This window comes from Paramormyrops kingsleyae, chromosome 4, assembly GCF_048594095.1.
Source record: "Paramormyrops kingsleyae isolate MSU_618 chromosome 4, PKINGS_0.4, whole genome shotgun sequence".
In the NCBI taxonomy this organism is placed as follows: Eukaryota; Metazoa; Chordata; class Actinopteri; order Osteoglossiformes; family Mormyridae; genus Paramormyrops; species Paramormyrops kingsleyae.
Genome location: NC_132800.1, coordinates 42,498,206 through 42,521,260, shown reverse-complemented (window position 1 = coordinate 42,521,260; position 23,055 = coordinate 42,498,206). Strand labels below are relative to the sequence as shown.

The window sequence follows — 23,055 nt, the reverse complement described above, 5'->3', positions numbered from 1 at the left end:
TTGAAATAGGTTCAGCAGCGGCCTGCGCGCCGCAGAGCCCATTGCCGCGGGGGCGCGCCGTGCTGGCCCCGCCCCTGGCCCCGCCCGCCCTGAATCCGCGATCGCACCTCCGGTGTCGCTGCAGTGTCACCCGCAGGCTCGCAGTTTCAGACGGTGGTTCGCGCCAGGCATGGCGAAAGGTTGCGCTCATCATGGCCCTGCGACACTACACCCTGGACGTGCGTCTCTCTGCGCCAGGTAAGCGGCTCGCCTCCCCAAATCTCCACGGCGGCGGATCCTTTGTGTCTTTGCGCACGGCCGGCGTCCGGAGTGGTGGCAGGCCTGTCTGACCACCGGCCGTCTCGCCTCGATAGGTAGCCGCGATTCTGCTGTCTCTTTCCGTCGTGACCTTCCTGTATCTCTGTCCAGCCGGGAAACATTGCGTTGGCTACAGGCAGCCGGGCTGCTGTATCATGCCCACGCCGGGGCTCCATTAACCGGTGTAACTGGGCACCTCACCGCGCCGGGCAAAAGTAAAGGGACAGCGAGCTACTACAGTACCGGGTCCCTTCCTCCCCGGATGGGTCACTCGGGGTGCGCAGACGGCCTTTCCCCGCGGAGTGGCGTGCTCTAATCCCCGGTCCTCGTCTGCGTGCGGGTGTGTGTCGCACATAAAGCATGTCTAAAGCGTCTGCAGTGCGGGGTCGCTTTCACTTTGTGCCACTGCAGCCTCGCGGGGGAAGCGGACTGACGCACCCCCCTTCCGCTGCCCAAGTGCCTGTTTAACGTTCGTCCGATTGCAGCGACCGCAGTGTTGCCCCATCTCTGCAGCCGTGTGTAAACCTCATATGAAAGCAATGCCGCAGTGGCTGGGGGGTGGGAGCTGATCTGATCTCCTTCCCGGCAGCCACCGGGCTCGCACCGCTGGGACCTGCGGCTGTTTGTGCCGAGTGATGTATAGCTGGTCCGCAGGGATCATTAATCGCTGTGTGTGTCACTGAGGGAGCTTGCTGTCTGTCAGGGACAGCAACGCACCTGATTTAATTTCAAAACTGTGTCCATTCGCGTATGCTGTGTGTTTCGCGTGCTTGTAAACATGACTTGGGGCTTGCATTTCCTTAAGCCTAGTTCATCCTTCACTTTTCCGCTACTTCTATTACCGCAACAGTCGTCGGCACGATAGTTTTGTTTTCATACTACATTTGGCTGCAAATCTGGATGGTCGGTGCATGCATAGAGCAGTGATATTCCACCAGACCCGCAGAGGGCAGATGTATTGCAACACACACGAAAACAACCAGTGTAGTGAAACTGGCAAATTTATGTGAACAGTTTTTAAGTTATTACTGAAGGCTAAGGCATACCTCGGTATTCTGAAATTTTGACGACAAAATCAGCCGGGCCCCCCCTCCCCTCAATCGGCGAATTTTATTGCCAAGATTTCGAAATGTCGGATCAGTGCTGCTTTTTAAAATACCGAAAACCTCGATAGCCTATAATGTCATGACTGTATGAGAAATCAGATGTGAAGTTACCTCCGACCCTCCCCATACAGCTGCACACCACAACTACAACAACAATCATTCTTCCCCTACTCTTTCGTCATTGACGGCTGATCTTTGAAAGAAACAACTATTGCCACTTACTAATCGATTATCTTGCACATGCGCGGTCGGATGCGCATGGATACGCCAGCTTTTCGCCAGACATAAATCTGAGCTACACGCTCACTGTCCGGGAAAGCACACGTTGAAAAGTGAATTGGTCTTCGTCCACAAAGACGCCTATTCAAAAGACGCATGACATAAGTCCCTAACCCTACGCCCGTATCTCATGGTGATGAATAATTACTAAACTCCTGTTCGTGTGGATAGTGCATTATCGCTATGGGTGGTTTTATTTTATGACTCCAGCAATGAAAACGAACTTAATCATAATTGTATATTGTCGTAGTCATTTAAAGTTTTTGAATCAATTAATTTACATGATATCAAATGATACATTTCATTATTTATCTCACTGGTGAATGAAATGCATAAAAATCCCGTGGCCTCTGTAGACCGTTTCTGGAATTTTCCACCGCCGTTTGATGCCGTAAACTTCCGTACTTATCGTTTTGGTGATCTTGACCAATCGACACCCTGTAATCGGGAACCAAACCATTTCTGAATGATGTTGTGTTACGCGTAAAGATGCGGATCTCGGCTGTGGCCATGGCGCCCTTCAGAGCTACTCCTCTGGGCTCACCACCATCAAGGTGCCAAAGTGAAGCTCATTGTGGGGCTACAGCTTATCTGAAAGAATAAAACATGATGTTTTGTGGTTTGCTGACAGCCAGAATGTGAACATTTCTATCTCAGCAACGTGGGGGAAAATAAACCTCCTGTGAGTGTGTGTGTCACTGACAAGGTGGACACACTGCTGCGTGTGTCTGTGCGTCTTAGTGTAGCTCTGTCATACACCTTCGGGTGAGCAGGAGTTACGTTATGAGGGTTAATTGACCTTTCTGCTATGAAGTGACAGTATTAATTGACTTTATTAACCGAAGACAAGTTTCACGTTAAATGACCTTTCCGTTATTAAGTCATGTTATTAAGAAAATATATTAAGCTATGTGATGAAGTGAAGTTTCAGGTTAAATTACCTTCCCGTTAATAAGTGATGTTATTAAGCAAATATATTAAGCTATGTGATGAAGTAAAGTTTCGGGTTAAATGACCTTCCCGTTATTAATCAACATTATTAAGTAATTTTATTAACTGAATTTATTAACTGATGTTTTGTGTTAAATGACCTTCCAGCTATTAAGTGACACAATTAAGCAAATCTTTTAAGCTGTGATGGAGTGGTGTTTTGGCATACGTAGCCTTCATGTTATTAAGTTTATTCACGGTCTTGTGCTTCACTCTTGCTGGTGTTTGATTTTTGAAGCCGCAGTGTGACCGTCAGGTGATAGGATGAGGTTTAAATCCTGGGGGAAGTAAAGCAGATTTAAAAGGGATGGAAGTGCAATGGGGGTGTGGTGGGAAAGCGATGGGGGATGTGGTGGGTATACTCCTGGCTGATTTTCCTTGGCTGCTCCTCCTGTGTGTGAAATGGTGTCAGATGGCAGCTCATATCCTGGCCCACGTCAATGATTTGACCTTCCCATATGTGTTTGAGCTACCTTGCTGTCACAGGTGCATTCTGATGATCTCCTGTGAACCCCCCCCCCACCCCCCCTTCAGCCGACTCTCCCTCCATTGTGCGTGGACTTCAGACCATTTTCCAAGAGCAGGAGATGACAGAGACAGTTCATAACACAGAAGGCCATGGATACCTGGCGACCTTCATCGGAAAGAATGGCAGGTAAGCGACCCTCTTCCCCATCATCCTCACCCTCGTCCCTTTCATCCTCACCCTCGTCCCTTTCATCATACTCGCCATGCCTGGACTCAGGGCACCTCAGCATTTGTTGCCACAGCTACACAAACACGACACATCCAGATTGCCACTGTTTGCCTTGAGTCATGTGGATGCTTCCACATTCCTTGTAATTTTATTGGCTGTCTGTGGCTGTTCCGGCTGAGACTGGCAGGTAGCCAGGCCGGCTGTGTCTGTACGAGTCAGGTTCACTTCCACAGTATCATGTGACATCTGGGATGGGGGAGGAGCCAGGGGAGGGTGAGCGACGGGATCAGGCGACCACACGGTACACTGGTAGGCTGATGCTGCTTTCCTCTGTGCCCTCAGATTCCTCATCCTCCGCGTCCTTTCCCAAGGGCTGGTGACCATTGACCTGCAATGCAGTGAAGGAGACGATCTTGCACACGTGGATCATGTAGGTGTGGCTTTCAGGGGGTTGTCTGTGAGGGAGGCGTGGGAGGAATGTGCCGGAAGGGAGACAAGACATGGTGCTACGGTTAGGATGTGAGGGATTTGGTTACGGTGTGTTGGGAAATTTTGGGTCATTGAAGAAGAGGCGAGCTGTCTCCCTCTCCTCTCCGATCTCACGTGTTCAGAAGGAGCGGCAAGAAGGGAGGAGGTGGACTGTTCCCCCTGCTTTTCTCTCCAATCTCACATGTTCCCCCATCTCCCGTCTCAGCTGCTTGACTCGCTGGAGGCTAAGCTGAAGACCCTTCTGCATGGCACCATCAGTAGGATGAAGAGGTAAGGGGGGGGGTACGAAGAGCATCCATGCGCTCAAAGCTCCACCAATCAGCATGAGGCATACTTCACAGAGCATTCCATTCAGACCAATTAGGGTTGTGTTTCATGCCATGCGATGTATAGGTTTCTGGTTAAAAACCTGTGTGTCTGTAGCTGCTGTTGGTGTGCTTAGGCTGTAGCATCTGCTCTGTGCGGCTGTAGCACTGTATCCATACTGACGTGCTTGGTCTCCCCACCATGACCCCAGACTGCCGGCGCTACGGCGAGGCGCAGACGTGGACCGCTACTGGCCCACAGCAGACGGGCGCCTCGTGGAGTACGACATTGACGAGGTCGTCTATGAACAGGATTCCGACTACCAGAACATCAAGATCCTGCATTCAAGCCAGTTTGGGAACATCCTCATCCTCAACGGCGACGTCAGTGAGTTACTTCTTTCCACGGAATGTGCACAAACGTGTGCAAACAAATCAATGTGACAGTAAAAGCATTTCTCTGAGCATAGCACAAAACCCACCAGTGGGAGCTCGGGGTTGGGCACATGCCAGCGTCACACCTATACTTACACATTTGCTGGTGTGCCCGAGGTCAGGTAGCATGTAGGGTGGGGTGATCATGGCCACCGACAGCTTGAGTGGGAGTCTTTGCTGCAGTGCCCTCTGTGGTCAGTTAGTGGTACTACACCACACATTTTCACAGAGTGCTCTCTGGTGACCCCCACAGACATGGCCGACAGTGACTTGGCATACACGCAGGCCATCATGGGTGGGGGCCGAGAGCAGTATGCTGGGAAGGAGGTGTTGGTGCTCGGAGGAGGCGATGGAGGGATCCTGCATGAGGCTGTCAAGCTCAAGCCCAAGATGGTCACCATGGTGGAGATATCCTTTGGTCGCGCAGCTCTCCTTCCCCATGTCACCACCCCCAGGGCTGTTTTCCTTGACTGAGTTTCACATCGACCAGCTGGTGATCGATGGCTGCCGGAAACACATGAGGAAAACGTGCGGAGATGTGCTGGACAGCCTCCAGGGAGACTTTTACCAGGTACTGGTGTATGGTCATGCTTACAGTTAGGCAGTGGTGGAGGGACCTGCTGTCTGACCGCTTCCCTCTCCAGGTGCTGGTGGAGGACTGTGTTCCTGTCCTGAAGAAATTCGCAGAAGAAGGAAAGATGTTTGATTACGTAATTAACGACCTGACAGCGGTGCCCATTTCCACAGCGCCGGAGGAAGGTAAAGCCAGGGCTAGCCACTAGGGGGCAGTGTTTCCTCACTTATTCACACTGCAACCTTCCTGTATACTGACATACAGTATATATGCATGAATTGCTTTACTACTCTGTGCTGTCTGTTGTTTTTTGTTCTCTTCATGGTCTTTCCTCGAGCGTCTCTTCTGTGTGACAGATTCAACGTGGGAGTTCCTGCGTCTGATCCTCGACCTGTCAATCAAAGTGCTGCGGCCTGATGGGAAATACTTCACACAGGTGAGAGAGACCCCTTAGTATGCGATCTTGACCCCCGAGTGTGTGGTTCTGACCCGGAGTATTGCCCTTGCAGGGGAACTGCGCAAACCTGACAGACTCCCTGCAGGAGTACGAGGGGCTGCTGGGACGGCTGTCCTGCCCTGTGAGCTTCTCCAAAGAGGTGGTGTGCGTCCCCTCCTACATGGAGCTGTATCCTTCGCAGACACGTCACTGTAATTACTTGTAATTACCCCCCTGAACAGGCCATTCTGGGGGGTGGGGGTGGGGGTGTGTGAGTAATGACAGCCTGCATCTGGCTCTGTTGGGGCGGGTTCAGAGCTGTCTCAGAAACTCCGAATATCCACTTTACCCTGGATGACGTCCGAGAAACAGACAAAAACAGAGCTCTGTGCAATACCTTCAACTGCACCCATAACTACCCATAGCAGTAACTGTACTCGTACTCCTATTCTTACCCAAATCCATACTCGTACCACTGCCTACCTGTAACTACCCCACTCATATGCATAACCCAAACCTTTACCGCTGCTTATAAATATACTGGTACCTGTAACTGTACCAATACCTGTAACCGTACCCGTAACTGTACCATAACTGTGCCCATGTACAAGCCCTGGCTTTTCTTAACCCTAACCCTTCAGATGGGTGTTCTACACTGTGTGGAAGAAGTAGACCCCATCCACCCACCCTATTGGTGTGGCCGGGGCGTGGTGGAGGTGTGGTTTAGGGGCTGTGCCTGCTTCTTCTGCCTGGTTGCACTCTGGCCACTCGTGCTGTTTTTCTTCCTTTGTATGTGTGTTTGTGTGTGTGTGTGTATGTATGTGTGTATGTATGTGTGTGTGTGTGTGAGTGAACGAGAGGGCGGTTTGGGTTTTTAAGAGGTTTTTACTGTTGCGGTACTGCAGAATGTACCTTGTGTTCCAGCTGGGCTGGGCTGCTCTGCGGGTGCCTGTTTTCACACTCTGATTGGCTGAAATCAGGTGTCTCCGCCCACTGCATGGAGCACAAGGCCTCTTTTGTTTCTGGTGCGTGGTTTTGCTGGATGGGGGCGCATCTGTCTGTCTCTGCCTGTCCGTCTGTCTCGGGGTCAAGCAGCTGGCTTTGAGGCCATCCTCTCAGCCACCACTCCGCCCCGCGAGGCAGAGCAGGCCGCAGACACCTGACGCCCCCTCCCTATATTTAATTTTCTTTTTTTTTTCTCTTTTTAATCATCTGAGCGGGTGTAGTGGGTTATTTTTTTAGTGTTGTTTTTTGCTTCTGTTGTCCCGGCAAGACGGCGACTCTGATTTAGGTTTGATCTGTAAACGGACTGCACTGATCCCTTGCCGTAGGCGTGTTGTAAGCATGTTTCAAAGGGAAAATGGCGGCCTTGCCTTCCTGTTGAGAGGCTGTTTGTGATGCTGCACAGAAGTACACAGAGTCCTTCCACCCCAAGCTGAGCCTTGCTGTTTGTCTGTCTCCTCTCCTCCTCTTCCCTTCACGCTCTGACCCCCAAATGGGCGCATCTCCTCTGCTTCTTGTGTTTTCTGCTGTGGCCGTGCTCAGGGGTGGGGAGGCCCCACAGCTGGATGGCCTGAGCTGAGTAGGGTTTATGTCCTTGGACGGGTATTTGAGAGGTCAGTATGTCTCCCAAGCCTGCCACATCCTACAGCACCGACAGACCTTCTGTCAGACCCCAGCTGCTCAGCACCCACCTGCTCCTCCATCCATGACCCCCCCCCCCTCCCCCAATGCAGAAGGCCCTGGCAGTATCTGCACAGAATGGTAGCTGTGTACGTGAACACATGTGCTGCAGTGACCGTGTCAGTAGGGCTGCACCTCTTCACACATGTGACATTTAGACCTGTATCACGGGGTGGGGGTGGGCAGATGGTAGTGGGGGGGCACGTCCTGCCACCAGCTGCTGGGACCCCTGGCGGTGTGATGAAAACCAGAGACACGGAGCCCCTTGGGCTGCAGGAGCAGCTCTCCCAGGAGCTCTCAATCACATTACGCAGAGAATGAATGGCACTTTAGATAACGTGAATCTCCTAGCAGCCCTGGAAAACCACCTGAGGGCTCGTTTGCTGGCTCTGCTCACCGGCGCCACCTCCTGGCCTGTTCTATGTCAGCCTGCTTTTCTCTGCCGCCTGCTCCCACCAGTGTCACGTCCCTATCGTTTTAAGTGGATGTGTGTGTTTGAGGCCATGGATCCTGTCTTTATTTGCACTGCCCCCCATGTGGCACCACCCATCACCCACCTTAACAAGTCCCGTGAGCCCGGCATGTTAACACCTGAGACGCCGAGTGTGTAATGCCGCTGTCTGCCCGGACTGTGGCTGCACTATCATTGCCTGTGCGCTCAGTGTGGAGGGAAGGCCGTCTGTCCGTTGTTAAATGACTGTGTTTTGTCTTTGAGGCTGTGCTTCCACCAAAGTGAAGGATGCTGGGAGACTGTGGGCATCTTGGGTCTGATCTGCACTGCTGGGTGAATAAATAGTTCAATAAAGAGAGTGTGATACAAACTTCTGGTGTCTTCGAGTGTCCATGAAAGAACTTCGGCAAGGGGGGACGGGTCTATCCTGCAGCACAGTGTTTTTTTCCAGCTGTGTGTGTGTGTGTGTGGTCATGTACACTCACCTAAAGGATTATTAGGAACACCATACTAATACGGTGTTTGACCCCCTTTCGCCTTCAGAATTGCCTTAATTCTACGTGGCATTGATTCAACAAGGTGCTGAAAGCATTCTTTAGAAATGTTGGCCCATATTGATAGGATAGCATCTTGCAGTTGATGGAGATTTGTGGGATGCACATCCAGGGCACGAAGTTCCCGTTCCACCACATCCCAAAGATGCTCTATTGGGTTGAGATCTGGTGACTGTGGGGGCCATTGTAGTACAGTGAATTCATTTTCATGTTCAAGAAACCAATTTGAAATGATTCGAGCTTTGTGACATGGTGCATTATCCTGCTGGAAGTAGCCATCAGAGGATGGGTACATGGTGGTCATAAAGGGATGGACATGGTCAGAAACAATGCTCAGGTAGGCTGTGGCATTTAAACGATGCCCAATTGGCACTAAGGGGCCTAAAGTGTGCCAAGAAAACATCCCCCACACCATTACACCACCACCACCAGCCTGCACACTGATAACAAGGCATGATGGATCCATGTTCTCATTCTGTTTATGCCAAATTCTGACTCTACCATTTGAATGTCTCAACAGAAATCGAGACTCATTAGACCAGGCAACATTTTTCCAGTCTTCAACTGTCCAATTTTGGTGAGCTTGTGCAAATTGTAGCCTCTTTTTCCTATTTGTAGTGGAGATGAGTGGTACCCAGTGGGGTCTTCTGCTGTTGTAGCCCATCCGCCTCAAGGTTGTGCGTGTTGTGGCTTCACAAATGCTTTGCTGCATACCTCGGTTGTAACGAGTGGTTATTTCAGTCAAAGTTGCTCTTCTATCAGCTTGAATCAGTCAACCCATTCTCCTCTGACCTCTAGCATCAACAAGGCATTTTTGCCCACAGGACTGCCGCATACTGGATGTTTTTCCCTTTGCACACCATTCTTTGTAAACCCTAGAAATGATTGTGCGTGAAAATCCCAGTAACTGAGCAGATTGTGAAATACTCAGACCGGCCCGTCTGGCACCAACAACCATGCCACGCTCAAAATTGCTTAAATCACCTTTCTTTCCCATTCTGACATTCAGTTTGGAGTTCAGGAGATTGTCTTGACCAGGACCACACCCCTAAATGCATTGAAGCAACTGCCATGTGATTGGTTGATTAGATAATTGCATTAATGAGAAATTGAACAGGTGTTCCTAATAATCCTTTAGGTGAGTATATATAGTACATTGTGGGTACCAAATATGAATACAGTGTGTGTATGTTGTTGTGTGTCCCTATGTTCTTGCCGTGCTCTTCCGCTGGCTGACAGGCGCTCTTTGCACTCGTCTTTGTTCCCCATAGCTGCCCGTCACACTGCTATAATGACAGTGCGCTCACCTCCCTCTCTGGGAGTGTCAGGAAGCGTCTGCCTAGTCCACCCAGACTGGGCTCCAGGAATAGAGTCGCAGGGCCTCCCCTCTGGGGGTACTGCCCACGCCTGCTTTCCTCTTCCCGCGTTCCTCTCTGATTGGCTGGTATGGCTTTCAGTCATCTGCAGATCCCAAAACAGAGGCACGCTGAGATTGGTGCCCTGCGGAGATTGGTGCCCGTGCCCATGCCTGGTGGCGCAGACATAAGTGGAGGGAATGCAGGTGGGGGCTTTCGGTTCCAGGCAGTAGCCTGAGCTCTGTCACACTGTCACCCAGTGTGTGTGGTGCTGTGGTCACCGGCCAGCTGGCACAGCCTACAGCAGCCTGAGGGTGTTGCCTGAGAGAGAAGGGTAGAGCTGTGTGGGTGTGGGTGGGGGAGGGGGAGGGGTGGAGAGGGCCGCTCAGAAGGGCTGCTACACCCGATGAACCGGTGTGGAGAATGAACTGGGACTGTCAGAATCCTTCATGTACAGCAGCATCATGGGGGGGGGATGTTTGATTTAGTGCCGGGGATGTTTACAGACTGGCTTCTTCGGTTATTTCCAGTCAATAAACAGGAAAAACAAAACACTCAGGGAAAAAAAAACCCAGATGTCCCCGCCAGTTTCAAAGGAGGCAATCATGTGCAATCGTCGGAAAATATTGCCTATAAAAATAAACGAAAGTTCAGCTATTGAAAGCAGCTTGATCTTGAAAAATTTCACTGTGCATCCATCCAAAGGTCAGACAGCAAGACATTGAGCACCATTTTTCATGTCCACAGCTCATAAGCCGAAACATAGAGCCCAACGTTGTCCCACTGCATGTCCAAAGCTCAGATGGTGAGACGTAGAGCCCCAAGCTGCCCCACTGCTTTCCAAAGGTCAGATGGTGAGACGTAGAGCCCCGAGCCGCCCCACTGAGTATCCATAGTTAAGTAATTTTTTTATATGGCACTTTTAAAATCAACCAGTGGTTTGCCAAAGTGCTTTACAACAATAAAAAATATGCATAAAAAGCAGGGGAAAAATGTAAATATACATTAAAAAATATATAAAATTTAGCAAAATGTAAAACATAAGAAAGACATCACAATTACAAAGACTGTAATAAAACACACAGCACATGTCTAAACTGCCAATAAAACAGCAAATAAATGATTTTTTTAGCCTCGACTTAAAACGTTCAATAGCAGGGGAAGATCGAACATGGCATGGGAGGTTCTCCTCTAAGGTGCTCTAAAACAATGCAGTGATTTGCAGTGTCGAATGTGGCACTGACATCCAACAACATCAATACTGCATAGTCCTTAGAGTCCACAGAAAGCAGTATACTTTAATAAGTGCTGCCTCAGTGCTGTCTTTTAACCAGAAACCAGATTGAAATATATCCAATACATATTATTTTCAGTTAAAATAATGGCTGAAGTTGCTGGAAAACAACCATGTCCACTATGGAAGCTTTGATTTTGGCCTGTAATTGCTTGGGTCATTGGAATCGAGACCAAGTTTTTTTATTAGCAGCTTCAACTGCATGTTTAAAAAACACTGGTACTCATCCAGAAATGAGTGAACTATTTATAATGTCCAAAATAAAAGGATCAATGCAGCCAAAAGTCTCTTCAAGAAGATGGGGTGGCACTGGGTCCAGGGTGTATGTGGAGGGTTTTAGATCCGATATTACTCTGCTTAGATGAGGGAGGGAGATGAGAGACAAATTACTGAAGTTAACAGTGTGCACTGGAGTAGCTAATACCAGGGCACCACTGGATCATACTTGAGCATGAATTTCAGATATTTTGGTGATAAGGAAATTGAGATCACAGAGCTCTAAGCTCAGACAGTGAGACGTACAGCTCCGTGCTGCCCCACTGTGTGTCCAAAACTCAGACGGCGAGACTTAGAACCCCACAACGCCCATAAGGACTTGAAGGTGAATGTTTTGATATTTCCGGATTTTGTGATTGCTCTTCGCTGTGTTTCTCACAGATATGAAAAGCACTTTAATAAAAAGCTGTTGTCAGCTTGAGCTCCAAGGGTCTGTCACAACACGTAAGCCTCCAGGTCCGGCTGAAAGCTCACACATCCTCATACACACACTCTTAATGTGTTAACACTCTGTCTTGGCCTCTCTTATCCATCTGAGCATGGCACGGAGCTAAAGGCCGGAACACACATGCATTTTTCCCTGTTTACATAACCGGACTATGTAGATTACAGCTTTTTAGCAGACATTTACCCTTAAAACAGTTTCTAAAATTTAAAAGCCCGGCCAAGCAGTCCCGACATGCAGGGTGTGGCACGTGGCACCAAACGTGGTCATCATCGGTACAGAGGGCAGGTGCTGGAGAGAGAAAAAACAAGGGAGAAGGAGGGAGCAAGGGAGAGAGAGAGAGCTAGGCAGCAAACGGCCACCCGTGGAAAAGAGTCGCGCTTAATCACTCCTTACTTTGTTTGGCCTTTTGTTCGCCTGGCTGTGGACGCTGCTGCTCATCCTGTCTCTGCTCCACTGGCTTGTCTTATCTTCCTCTGTTTTCCATCTCTCTCTGCCTCTCACTTTCTCCCTCCCTCTCTCTCTCTCTCTGCCTTTTGGAGCCCCGTGTGGGGAAGCTGCCAGTGAAACCGGGACCCAGAAGTCCTCCAAGGCTGGTGGCAGAATCCTAGGATCTTGTTTCTGCAGGAAACCTGAACTCCTGACCCAAAGTGTGACAAAGTGCCAGCACCGTACGCGGACCCTAACGGAGCCTAACGACACACGGCATTCCTGGGGAGGTGGGACCAGAGGGTAAGAGAAGAACCTTCCAGACTGGACAGAGTTTGAGAAAGAGGGAGAGGAGTGGATGTACAGAGCAGGCAGAAGAGAGGAACCGCGGTGGGGATTTGGGAAAGAGAGTTAGGAGTTGAGGCAGGGGGGTGGGTTGGGGGGAAACAAGAGTTACCCCCCTGTATCTCTGTGTGCCCCCCAGGACAGCATGGAGGCAGAACGGCTGGGCAGCAGCAGCCCCAAGGCAGGCAGGTCTGGCCGATTGTTGAAGGGGGCGCTGGGGGCGTCCATAGGGCTGTCTTTGGTGCTCCTGCTGGCTCTCATCTTGGGTGAGTATCTCAAGGGGGGGGGGCTAAATGCTCAGTGCGGGGGCATTTGGGGGGCTAGGGGGCTGGAAGGGGTGACTGCTGCATGCACACAAGTTATTTTAGGGAGATATCAAATGACACACAGAGGCACAGATACCGTAATTACAGGCCCGCAAGAGGAAGCTCCCGCCCACTGCGATAGCCGGGGGCTATGCGCCGCTCTGGGCTACGCGCCTCTCTGGGCTATGGACCGCGGCAGGCTACACGCTCTCAGTGCACTGGTCTCAGCTCTGTGGTGTGCATTTAGAGAGAGCTACGGTTGGGAGATGCACGGCCAGATCGGCAGTGTGCCGAGTTCCCTCCCTTCTCCGTGTGGGGTCAGAGGTCGTGAGTTGGGACCCCAATAGACTGGATGGGGGCTGCTTATTGTGCCTTTTGTTGGTGGTTCAGGAAGCTGGCATTTTTGTGGTGCCGTGGCATGTAATTATTGTGTAATTTATATACACACACAGACACAAAGACACTGGGTATATATATAATCTGTGTATAAATATATTATCTGTGTGTGTGTATATATATATATATATATATATACCTATTACAGTTTATCTGCACCATGTTTCCATGGCCCTGAGTAATTATTCACGCATATTAGTGTGTACATATACTGTGTACCCTTGCCCTGTCCATGCATGTGCATTCCCCTGGTCGCCAGCTGCCTGGTCCACTCGCTTCGTGTCTTCTCATTCTAGTGTCCCGGAAGCTGGGGGGGGGCGAGTTCTGCATTACTCAGGAATGCATCGAGGCTGGTATGTGCTCAGATCTCTGGAGTTTGGGGGAGGAGACTGCTTTGCACACCATTCTTCTAACTATCCATCCATCCATCACTCAGCTTGTCAGTCCCTCTGTCTCCACCTTGCTCGCTCTACCCTCCCTCCATCCTCACACCCACCTGTCCATCACACTGCTCCTCCTCCGTCGTCTTCCTCGTCTGCAGCCGGGTCGATCCTCAATAAGATGGACCAGTCCGCGGCACCATGTGAGGACTTCTACCAGTACGCCTGCGGGGGGTGGCTGAGGGACAACCCTATTCCGGAAGATTCCTCTACCTATGGGATCTACCCCTGGCTGAGGCATCAAGTGGACCTGAAGCTGAAAGGTGGGCCAAGACGGACCCCTGTGCTATGCTGTGTGGGATCAGGCTAGGCCAGGGCAGTGTGGTGTGGTATGATGTCCCTGGGCTCTGAGCTGAGACGATCCTGGTCATGTCCAGAGTTGCTGGAGCTGCCAACAGCGCCACAGGATGTTGAGGCTGTGAAGAAGGCCAAGATGCTGTACCGCTCCTGCATGAACGAGAGTAAGTCACTCGCACACACAGAGCTTGCTGCGATCACGGGCGCAGAGACACTGACAGTGGTGTCCCCGGTGCAGCCGCGATTGAGCTGGAGGATGCCAAGCCCCTGCTGAAAGCGCTGCGGCACCGTGAGCTGCGCTGGCCCGTCCTCAGCGATGAGCTCGGCACTGCCTGGCAGTGGGAGGAGCCTCGCTTCAGCCTGCTGGAGACGCTGGCTCACATCCGCACGTACCACAGCAAGTCCGTGCTGGTGCGCATGTACGTCGCCCCTGATGACAAGAACTCCAGCCGCTACATCATCAAGGTGGGTGTGGCTGTGTATGAATGTGTGTGTGTGTGTGTTTGTGGGGGTGGGGGGGTCCAGCACAATGTCACCACTTAGGGGCCCCAACGCTGCCTCTGTGTGACTCTCCCTCTGTGTGTCTGTCTTCCTCTAGCTGGACCAAGCATCACTGTCGCTGTCCTCCAGGGAGGACTACATAACCAACACAACTGAGGCACAGATGGTGAGTCTTCATTCATCAGCCACTCAGGTTGCCAGATACTGAACCCCCACCTACAGAGAGTGTGATGTACCTGAGTGGTCGCCAGATGCCGAACACCAAATGACAGAGAGTATGGTGTACCTGAGCGGTTGCCAGATACTGAATACTGACTTAAAGAGTATACACTAGTAGCCAGAATTGTGGAAACACCTAGCATTTTTGGCATTATGCTTTAAAAATCACTATAGGATTATTGGCATGAATGTTTATAAAAAATCTAAGAATGTTTTTCAAATATCATACATTGGACAATTAAATATAATGAAATTAAAGTAATTGGACTAACTGGAAAGTGGAAGTTCTGCAATCTTTAAAATGTTTCCACAATTTCGGCCACTAGTGTAGTGTCCTTAAGAGGGTGCCAGATTCTGAACACAACTTATGGAGGGTAGGGTGTACCTGAGTGTCCTGATTCTCTGCTCTCTGTGTGGGTTTAGTAACGGGTCCCTGTGCACTCTGTGGGGATTCATTATAGCTTCCCTCTCATACAGTACAGAGAAGCTCTGCTCAAGCTGATGGTGGAAGTTGCTGTCATGCTGGGAGCCAATCAGCAGATAGCTCAGACGCAGATGGAGGAGGTGTTGGCCTTCGAGGGGAAGCTGGCAGAGGTGAGGGAAGTGGCTGAGGGTGGAATCACAGGGCAGACATTAAATAAAGGGTCCAGGTTAGAAAATAGTGGGGAATGGAAATGGGCTATGAGTGGAGGTGGAGTAGGTGTGCTTAAGGAGGTGCAGATAGTGTAATTGTACTTTATAGGAGTGGAAGTGGGGTAGGCGTACTTTGGGGGCTGGAGGTGAGGTAGGTGTGCTTTAGTGAGGTGGAGGTGGGGTGAATATGCTTTGGGGGTGGAGGTGGGGTAGGAATAAGATTAAGATTAAGATTAAGAAGAACTTTATTTATCCCGAGGGAAATTCTTTTGTCATACACATGCTCAGTGCAGTAAGAGAGACAGAGATATACATACAATATAAGAAATAGGAATATATATATCTAAGAAAAAGAAATACAATATATACAATAAGAATGTTACTTTACAATAATACAATAGGATAGTGCAAAATAATATCAAGTGGCTCTAAGTAGTAATGATGTATGTATCCTGAGAAAATAGCAGCTTATCTGTGGTGATTTTAAAGTGTCCTAATATGCTTTAGTGGGTAGAGGTGGGGTAGGTGTGCTTTGTGGGTGAAGGTCGGGTAGGTGTGTTTAGGGGTGGAGGTCAGGTAGGCGTGCATTCTAGGGGTTGAGGTGGAATAGGTATGCTTTATAGTGATGGAGGTGGGGCAGGTGTGCTTTTGGGCAGTGGAGGTGGGGTAGGCGAGCTTTGGGGGATAAAGGTGAAGTAGGTGTGCTTTGGGGGCTGGAGGTGAGGTAGGTGTGCTTTGCAGGGTGGGACTGGGGTAAGCATTCTTTAGAGGGGTATAGGTGGGGTAGGCATGCTTTGTGGGGTGGGTGTGGGGTAGGTGTGTTTAAGTAGTGGAGGTGAGGTAGGTATGCCTGAAAGGGGTGGAGGTGGGGTAGGTATGCTTTAGGGAGGTGGAGGTGGGGTAGGTGTTCTTTAAGGGGTGGAGGTGGGGTAGGTGTGGTTTAGGAGGGTGGAGGTGGGGTAGGTGTGCTTTAGGGAGGTGGAGGTGGGGTAGGTGTGGTTTAGGAGGGTGGAGGTGGGGTAGGTGTGGTTTAGGAGGGTGGAGGTGGGGTAGGTGTGCTTTAGGAGAGTGGAGGTTAGGTAGGTGTGGTTTAGGAGGGTGGAGGTGGGGTAGGTGTGCTTTAGGAGGGTGGAGGTGGGGTAGGTGTGCTTTGCTGCCTTAAGCTCCACCAGCTTCTCCACCCGCTGCTGCAGATCATGATCCCCTTTGAGAACCGCACCAGTGAGAACATGTATAACAAGTACAGCCTGTCACGCCTTCAGAAGACTGTGCCTGAGGTCAGCCCCCCTACACACAATCGTCTGTCCAACCTCCCCTCTCCCCATCTCTCTCTCCCCTCCAATCATAGTCTGATGCCTTTCCAACCCCCCCCCCCCCCCAGTTTAATTGGCTTGGCTTCGTCAGGGCCTGCATCGATACCAAGCTGTACCCGGAGCTGAAGTCCCTCTCGTTGTCAGAGCCCATGGTCGTCCGTGCCCCTCAGTACTTCAAGGACCTGTTCAAGCTGCTTAATGTGACTGAGAAACGGTAAAACTGGGAGCCCCCTGCTCTTCGCTGCCACCATCTGCTTCCTAGCTGACTAAATAGCCTGAGATTATCCCTACAAACATGTCCACTGATTTGGGGCCGGCTCCGCCAGCTGGTTGCCCTTGAGGCCCTTTCAGGGATACTACACTGCGTCAAACAGTCACCGGGGCAGCTGATCCGCCATCTTCTGCTCTCTTTCCCCCAGGACTATGGCCAACTACGTGGTGTGGAGAGCTGTCCTGGCCAGGATGACCACGCTGAGCCGGCGCTTTCTCTACCGATACTTGGACTTTGCACGGGTCAGTTGCACAGCACCCCCAGCTGGACGGCCTATCATAACGAACAGCTGATGGTTACCATCTAATGACAGAGTACTGACATGAGACACGTCTCTGTATGCAGGTTACCACAGGAACCACGTCACTGACCCCGCGCTGGGACAAGTGTGTCAACTATGTGGAGAACACTCTCATCTACGCGGTTGGCCGCTTGTTTGTTGAATGGCACTTCCAGGAGGACAAAAAACTCATGGTGAGGTCCCTTGCCCAATTCCAGGCAATTGCTGGGTCATGTGACCCATCACCTCTAATTGAGGATACTAAACAGCAAGATGTGAAAATGAGTTTGGGGCTGGAATCACATGGGATGTGAGATTAGGTAGGTGATGAGGTGTGTGTTTGATGGGGGTGTCCACAACCGCCGCCCCTCCCCCCCAGTGACAGGACTGGTGTTACCTGCAGATGGAGGAGCTGGTCGAGGGAATCCGATGGGCCTTCGTGGACATGCTGGAGAAGGAAAACACCTGGATGGATGAGGATACCAAGAGGAAAGCCACGGAGAAGGTACTGGGTCAGCCTCTGCAATGGGTCTGGGTATGGTGCCGTTTGGGTCAGTGTTAACGGGTCTCTGCCTGCAGGCCCATGCGGTCCTGGCCAAGGTGGGCTACCCAGAGTTCATACTGAATGACACCTACATCAACGAAGACATCAAGGTGGTGAGGGTCACTGTGTGCAGATGGTATGTGTGTGTGTGTGTGTGTGTGTGTGTGTGTGGGTTGTAGTCCCACTAAAAGGAAGGTCCTCCCAAACTCCGCTGGCTTCTTTATGGGCCCGAAAAGAGCAACAGGCTTGCTTTGCCACAAGATGAAGGTTCGTTCTGCTCGATAGTTATTTTCATTCTTACTGAAGTCATGATCGCCGTGTTTCTCCAGCTGTCCTTCTCAGAGACCAATTACTTTGGCAACGTGATGCAAACATTGCACTTCATCTCGCAGTCGGACATCGGCTGGCTCAGGAAGACTGTTCCTCGCACAGAGTGAGTCCACCTCCTGGGCTACGACCTCTGACCCCCAAGGTCACAGGTCTGATGAGGCCACTGTTCCATTTTCAGGGACAGTTATCTCTGTTCTCATTCATTGGCAGGTGGTTCACCAATCCCACAACGGTCAACGCCTTCTACAGCTCCTCCACCAATCAGATCCGTACGACCTTACGCTCAGAGACACCCTACTGATGATCTTAATGATGAAAGCTGAGGTTGGGGTTCCGGCTTCCCCTAAGCCGTTGTACTGTTTGTGTTCTGCAGGGTTCCCAGCTGGGGAGCTTCAAAAGCCCTTCTTCTGGGGACTCAGTTACCCACGGTAAGAGCACCCACCTGGGTGGGGGTAGGGGATGTGGAGGTGTGTGTTTCTCACTGTGTCTCTGACCCCAAGCAGCTCCCTCAGCTACGGTGCCATCGGTGTCATCGTTGGTCATGAGCTCACCCACGGCTTCGACAACAACGGTGAGTGGCTGGCAGGGTGACGGAAGTGGCTGAGGGTGGAATCACAGTCATTCTGGCAGGAAATGATAACACACCTTTCTGCACACAGGGCGAAAGTACGACAAGAACGGCAATCTTGACCAGTGGTGGAGCAACACTTCCATCTCCCGCTTCAATGAGAAGACCCAGTGCATGATTGACCAATACAATGGTTACTACTGGAAAGAGGCGGGACTCAACGTAAGCCAATGACCTGCTCTTTTCTTATCTGCAATTATCCTGGCGTCTAATGAGCAACTCCTTTCTTGTCGCTGTCATTTTTATCCCCAGGTTAGAGGGAAGAGAACGCTGGCTGAGAACATTGCTGACAACGGCGGGATCCGCCAGGCCTTCCGGGTAACATCCCCTTCACTCCTGGCATCCTCACCCCTGCCCTTCCACCCCGCCCCCCCACCCTGCCCCTACCGCTCTGCCCCTACCGCTCTGCCCCCTCACCCTGCCCCTACCGCTCTGCCTCCACTGCTCTGCCCCACGCCCAGCATCTCAGCAGCTTGCTCACCCCACGCTGCCACAGGCGTACCGCCGCTGGGTTGACACCCACCGCTCCGGGAGGGAGGAGCCCCTGCTGCCAGGCGTCGGCCTCACCAACAATCAGCTCTTCTTCCTGAGCTACGCTCACGTAAGGCGGGACGCCCCCCAGGGGTGGGGGATGGGAATTCTCCTCAGGCTAGAGCGCCCTCTAAAGGCTGGTGCCCTGTGTGCCACTGCAGGTGCGCTGTAACTCTTACCGGCCAGAGGCTGCCCGGGACCAGATCCAGAGTGGTGCCCACAGCCCCCCCAAGTACAGGTGAGCAGTCTGCCCTGCCATCCTCACAGCCTCACCCTGTTCCACCTCACCCTGTTCCACCTCACCCTGTGTCACCTCACCCTATACCACCTCACCCTATGCCACCTCCCTCTTTGTAGGGTTGTCGGCTCCATGAGCAACTATGAAGAGTTTCGCCAGGCCTTCAGCTGCCCGGACATGTCAGCCATGAACCGAGGCGCGGAGTCCTGCCGGGTGTGGTAGCATCAACAATGCTGGTGTCTTGTGGGGGAGTTCTCCACGGCCCCCCCTATGGCTCAGAGCAGAGCCACGGCCCCTCTGTGTGGCTCGGAAGCCACGTGACTCCATTTCCAGGCACTGAACCTTTCACAATATCTCATGTAGGTCAATCATTTTAGCTGATTTTATTAGTATATGTCATTTTTAAAAAGTGTATATGCTGTCTTAGTTGATTACATTGTGTATTTATTAGTTAAATTTTCAATAAACTTAGATTAAAGTATTTGGTGTAATAGCTCTGTATGTTATTGTCTTTTTTCATGGCTGATTCTGAGGAGAATCTGGAATCCCTTTGGGTTTGATTTAGTTCATACATCACATGTGGCAGGTAACAATGTGAGGTAGCTAAACCCAGGGCTGAAGGTTCAAACCCCACTAGGGGACTCTGGTACACTGAATACCCTGAGAATGGATGGGGAGACACACAGACAAAAAACCCACACACTGCCTAACAAAGCAGCTTTCAAAGCCCGTACGCCCCCCCGACTGCCACTGTGCCTCAACCACTCAGCCAAACTAAATATCGATAACTAATCTGTTTCCACTTAATGAATCTGTGGAAAAGGCACATACCACAACCACAGTGGAGAATTATCTAGAATTTTCTAAAATTCCCAACAAATTGGGAACATTTGAGCAGCCATTTACACTGTAATACTTTGCTTCATTTCTTTGTTTCTGTGAATTATGTCAAGCTGTAGGACACAACACAACTACACGGCCCTATGTTTGTGTGTTGGTGATCTGGTGTAGGATTTAGGAAAAGCCAGCGTGAATAACTGAACCGCGCCCAGAATACCATTTTTGCCCATAAGGCAAAGCCCCTGCGGGAATGATGTGCACTTTGAAGCACTGTAGATCCCTCAAGACTAAGACCAATCGCTCAGAGCCTAGCTCCTGCACTACTAAGAGAACTTGAGTCCATTTCTATTACAAAGTCATGTCCTGCAATGCAGTGAGATGTAAGAAAAGCACAGAGACATAAGAACATAAGAAATTTACAAATGAGAGGAGGCCATTCGGCCCATCAAGCTTGTTTGGGGAGAACTTAACTAATAGCGGAGTTGTTAAAATCTTATCTAGTTCTGATTTAAAGGAACCCAGGGTATTTGCTTGCGTTACACTAACAGGAAGACTATTCCATACACTACACGCTGTGTAAAGAAGTGCTTTCTGAAATTCATTTTAAAATGTTCTCCCGCTAATTTCCACTTATGGCCACGAGTTCTAGTATTTAAACTAATATTAAAGTAACCATTTGGCTGAACAGCATCCAGACCTGTTAGAATCTTATATACCTGGATCATGTCCCCCCTTAATCTCCTTTGCTCAAGGCTGAACAGATTCAGCTTAGCTAACCTCTCCTCGTAAGATATTCCTGTAAGATGTTAAACCTTTTCCAAGGCAGCAATGTCCTTTTTAAGGTAATTTGACCAAACCTGCACACAATATTCTAGGTGGGGTCTTTCCAAGGAATTGTATAATTATAGAATCACCCAGTGATGTGTTCAAGACCATCTAGACAAGGTCAAGACTCATCCAACCAAGACCAAGACAAGATCAAGACTTTTAATCAAAACCAAAACAAGACCAAGACTTGAAAATTTAGATTTTTTGAGGGCTATATTTTCATTTATATACCATGTTTCCTTGAAAATAAAACAGGGACTTATATTAATTTTTGCTCTAAAAAACGCGTTATGGCTTATTTTCAGGGGATGTCTTATTTTCCCATGTGCAACAAACTATGGTACATTTACCATTATTCGTGAAAAAAAAATCCACATTTATTGAAATACAGGCATCATGTCATCTTCTAACCGTACCTTTCCCTGTAAATAATCTAATGGTACATTTACTCATGAACAAAAATCTACTGTGCATACATTTATTCAAATATAGGCCTCATGTCATCTTCTTATGGAACATCATCGTAAATCTCCAAGCTCCAAATTCCATCCTGAATATCCCGCAATTCAATTTCCTTTAGAACCAGTGGACCTTATTTTCTTTTTGCACTTATCTTGTCTGGGGGTCAAAATATTATTTCCTGTTTCCTGTTTACATATAATTACATCTCATTCTAGTGGACGTACAATCCATGGGATAGTAACTAGGCCTTATTTTTGGAGTAGGGCTTATATTACAAGCATCCTGAAAAATCATGCTTGGGCTTATTTTCGGAGTAGGTCTTATTTTCAGGGACACACGGTAATTCGATACGAAACTATTACTGAAAAACTTTAATGTTCACACATTCCAAACAATAATGCAGATGTATAAAAAAACAAACAATATTACAAAATCATGTACACAGAACCCTCCCCCAGCTCCCTGACAGCAATCCAAACAATAAACAATACCAACAATGTCCAAAACAGTCCAGTATTACAGGGGCAGTTGATGATGGATGAGTGAAAGAAAAACTTCATGACCAGTTCTCCAAACGGACTGTACCAGTTTCTGATGCAGCGGCAGCTGACTGTGAGCAGGGCCGTAGCCAAGGCTGGAAAAATAGTGAGGTCCGGGTCTCGGGGGTGAGGAGGTTGGGGGGTCTAATCAATCACATATTATATACAGGAGGCTTGTTTTCTGGGGGGATAGGCAATGTTAAATGACAATTCATATAAATTAATTAATAGTTTAGGTTACAGCATGTTGTGTGGAGCTCTTATATGAATGTGCCTTACTGAATGAATTTAGGTCTATATCATAAGAACATTACAGAGCAGTAAAATATTATGGGTAAGAAGCATGTAATCTAAGGTTATTTGCAGCCATACATAAAGATAAAAATGAAAGAGAAATTCTTGATTTTAACACATCATTACAAGACAACATCAAATACACTTGTTTTGGCTTTGGTTTCTATGGACATTATTACTGATATTACTTCATAAGCTGTTTATTATTATTTTTTTATTAATGACTGTGCAAAATGTTAGTTAGCCTAATCTAGCCCATTAATAATAATCACTTTATTAATCCCCATGGGGAAATTGTCTTTACGCCTCCCACAACTTGCTCTTTGTAAGCAAGCTGTCCGCGAAGGGCAGCCATCCATAGCAGCGCCCAGGGAGCTGGGGGTTAAGGGCCTTGCTTAGGCGTAATATGTAAGAAACCCAACCTTTGCCATGGTCAGAGTAGCATAGCCTATGCTTATTTATATGTTTCATACTAATATCTTTAATCCAAACGCTTTAGAAGGTCGCAGTTTTGTAACATTTTTTACAGATAATGATCACTGTTTTGTCTTACCAAACGATATGCAGCCTGCGCACCCTCCTTCACAATGCTGCAGGGTCACACACACGCAATGTGAATCAGACCTGCTTTTCATGAAGTGCGTGCGTGCAGTTCATGAGTCACGCATCCTCTATCATGCTAATACTGAATACTCTAGCTCTCACACGCACTCAGCAGACACTAAT

At 49.5% G+C, this 23,055-nt stretch overlaps 2 protein-coding genes and 1 long non-coding RNA gene across 6 annotated transcripts; 2 read left to right on the top strand and 1 right to left on the bottom strand.

Moving 5' to 3' along the window:
* The first annotated feature begins 79 nt into the window (after positions 1-79).
* Positions 80-8,112, top strand: sms (spermine synthase). The gene is made up of 11 exons (XM_072711405.1): positions 80-237; positions 3,207-3,327; positions 3,712-3,799; positions 4,064-4,128; positions 4,376-4,551; positions 4,852-5,000; positions 5,074-5,169; positions 5,243-5,357; positions 5,529-5,608; positions 5,682-5,797; positions 6,250-8,112. The coding sequence occupies exons 1-11, from the start codon at positions 192-194 to the stop codon at positions 6,278-6,280; spliced, it is 1,083 nt and encodes a 360-aa protein (XP_072567506.1). The 5' UTR covers positions 80-191; the 3' UTR covers positions 6,281-8,112.
* Positions 8,113-10,398: 2,286 nt separating this feature from the next.
* On the bottom strand, positions 10,399-12,176 carry LOC140588862 (uncharacterized). Its single transcript, XR_011990080.1, has 2 exons — positions 12,063-12,176; positions 10,399-11,957 (listed from the first exon to the last, which is right to left on the bottom strand). It is a non-coding gene; the product is annotated as an uncharacterized lncRNA (long non-coding RNA).
* A 34-nt stretch (positions 12,177-12,210) lies between these two features.
* Positions 12,211-19,859, top strand: phex (phosphate regulating endopeptidase homolog, X-linked). 4 transcript variants are annotated; one of them, XM_072711381.1, is made up of 23 exons: positions 12,211-12,398; positions 12,580-12,706; positions 13,438-13,494; positions 13,683-13,844; positions 13,959-14,042; positions 14,117-14,343; positions 14,477-14,545; positions 15,076-15,192; positions 16,425-16,508; positions 16,613-16,758; positions 16,964-17,057; positions 17,161-17,289; positions 17,499-17,600; positions 17,675-17,752; positions 17,969-18,072; positions 18,180-18,238; positions 18,343-18,397; positions 18,473-18,540; positions 18,629-18,759; positions 18,850-18,915; positions 19,094-19,198; positions 19,290-19,366; positions 19,486-19,859. In XM_072711381.1, the coding sequence occupies exons 2-23, from the start codon at positions 12,586-12,588 to the stop codon at positions 19,586-19,588; spliced, it is 2,238 nt and encodes a 745-aa protein (XP_072567482.1). In that variant the 5' UTR covers positions 12,211-12,398; positions 12,580-12,585; the 3' UTR covers positions 19,589-19,859. The 4 variants fall into 4 exon arrangements, with proteins under 4 accessions (XP_072567482.1, XP_072567483.1, XP_072567484.1 ...); XM_072711382.1 differs by having other exon boundaries at positions 12,397-12,485; XM_072711383.1 differs by lacking the exon at positions 12,211-12,398 and having other exon boundaries at positions 12,440-12,706; positions 17,675-17,749.
* Positions 19,860-23,055: the final 3,196 nt, after the last annotated feature.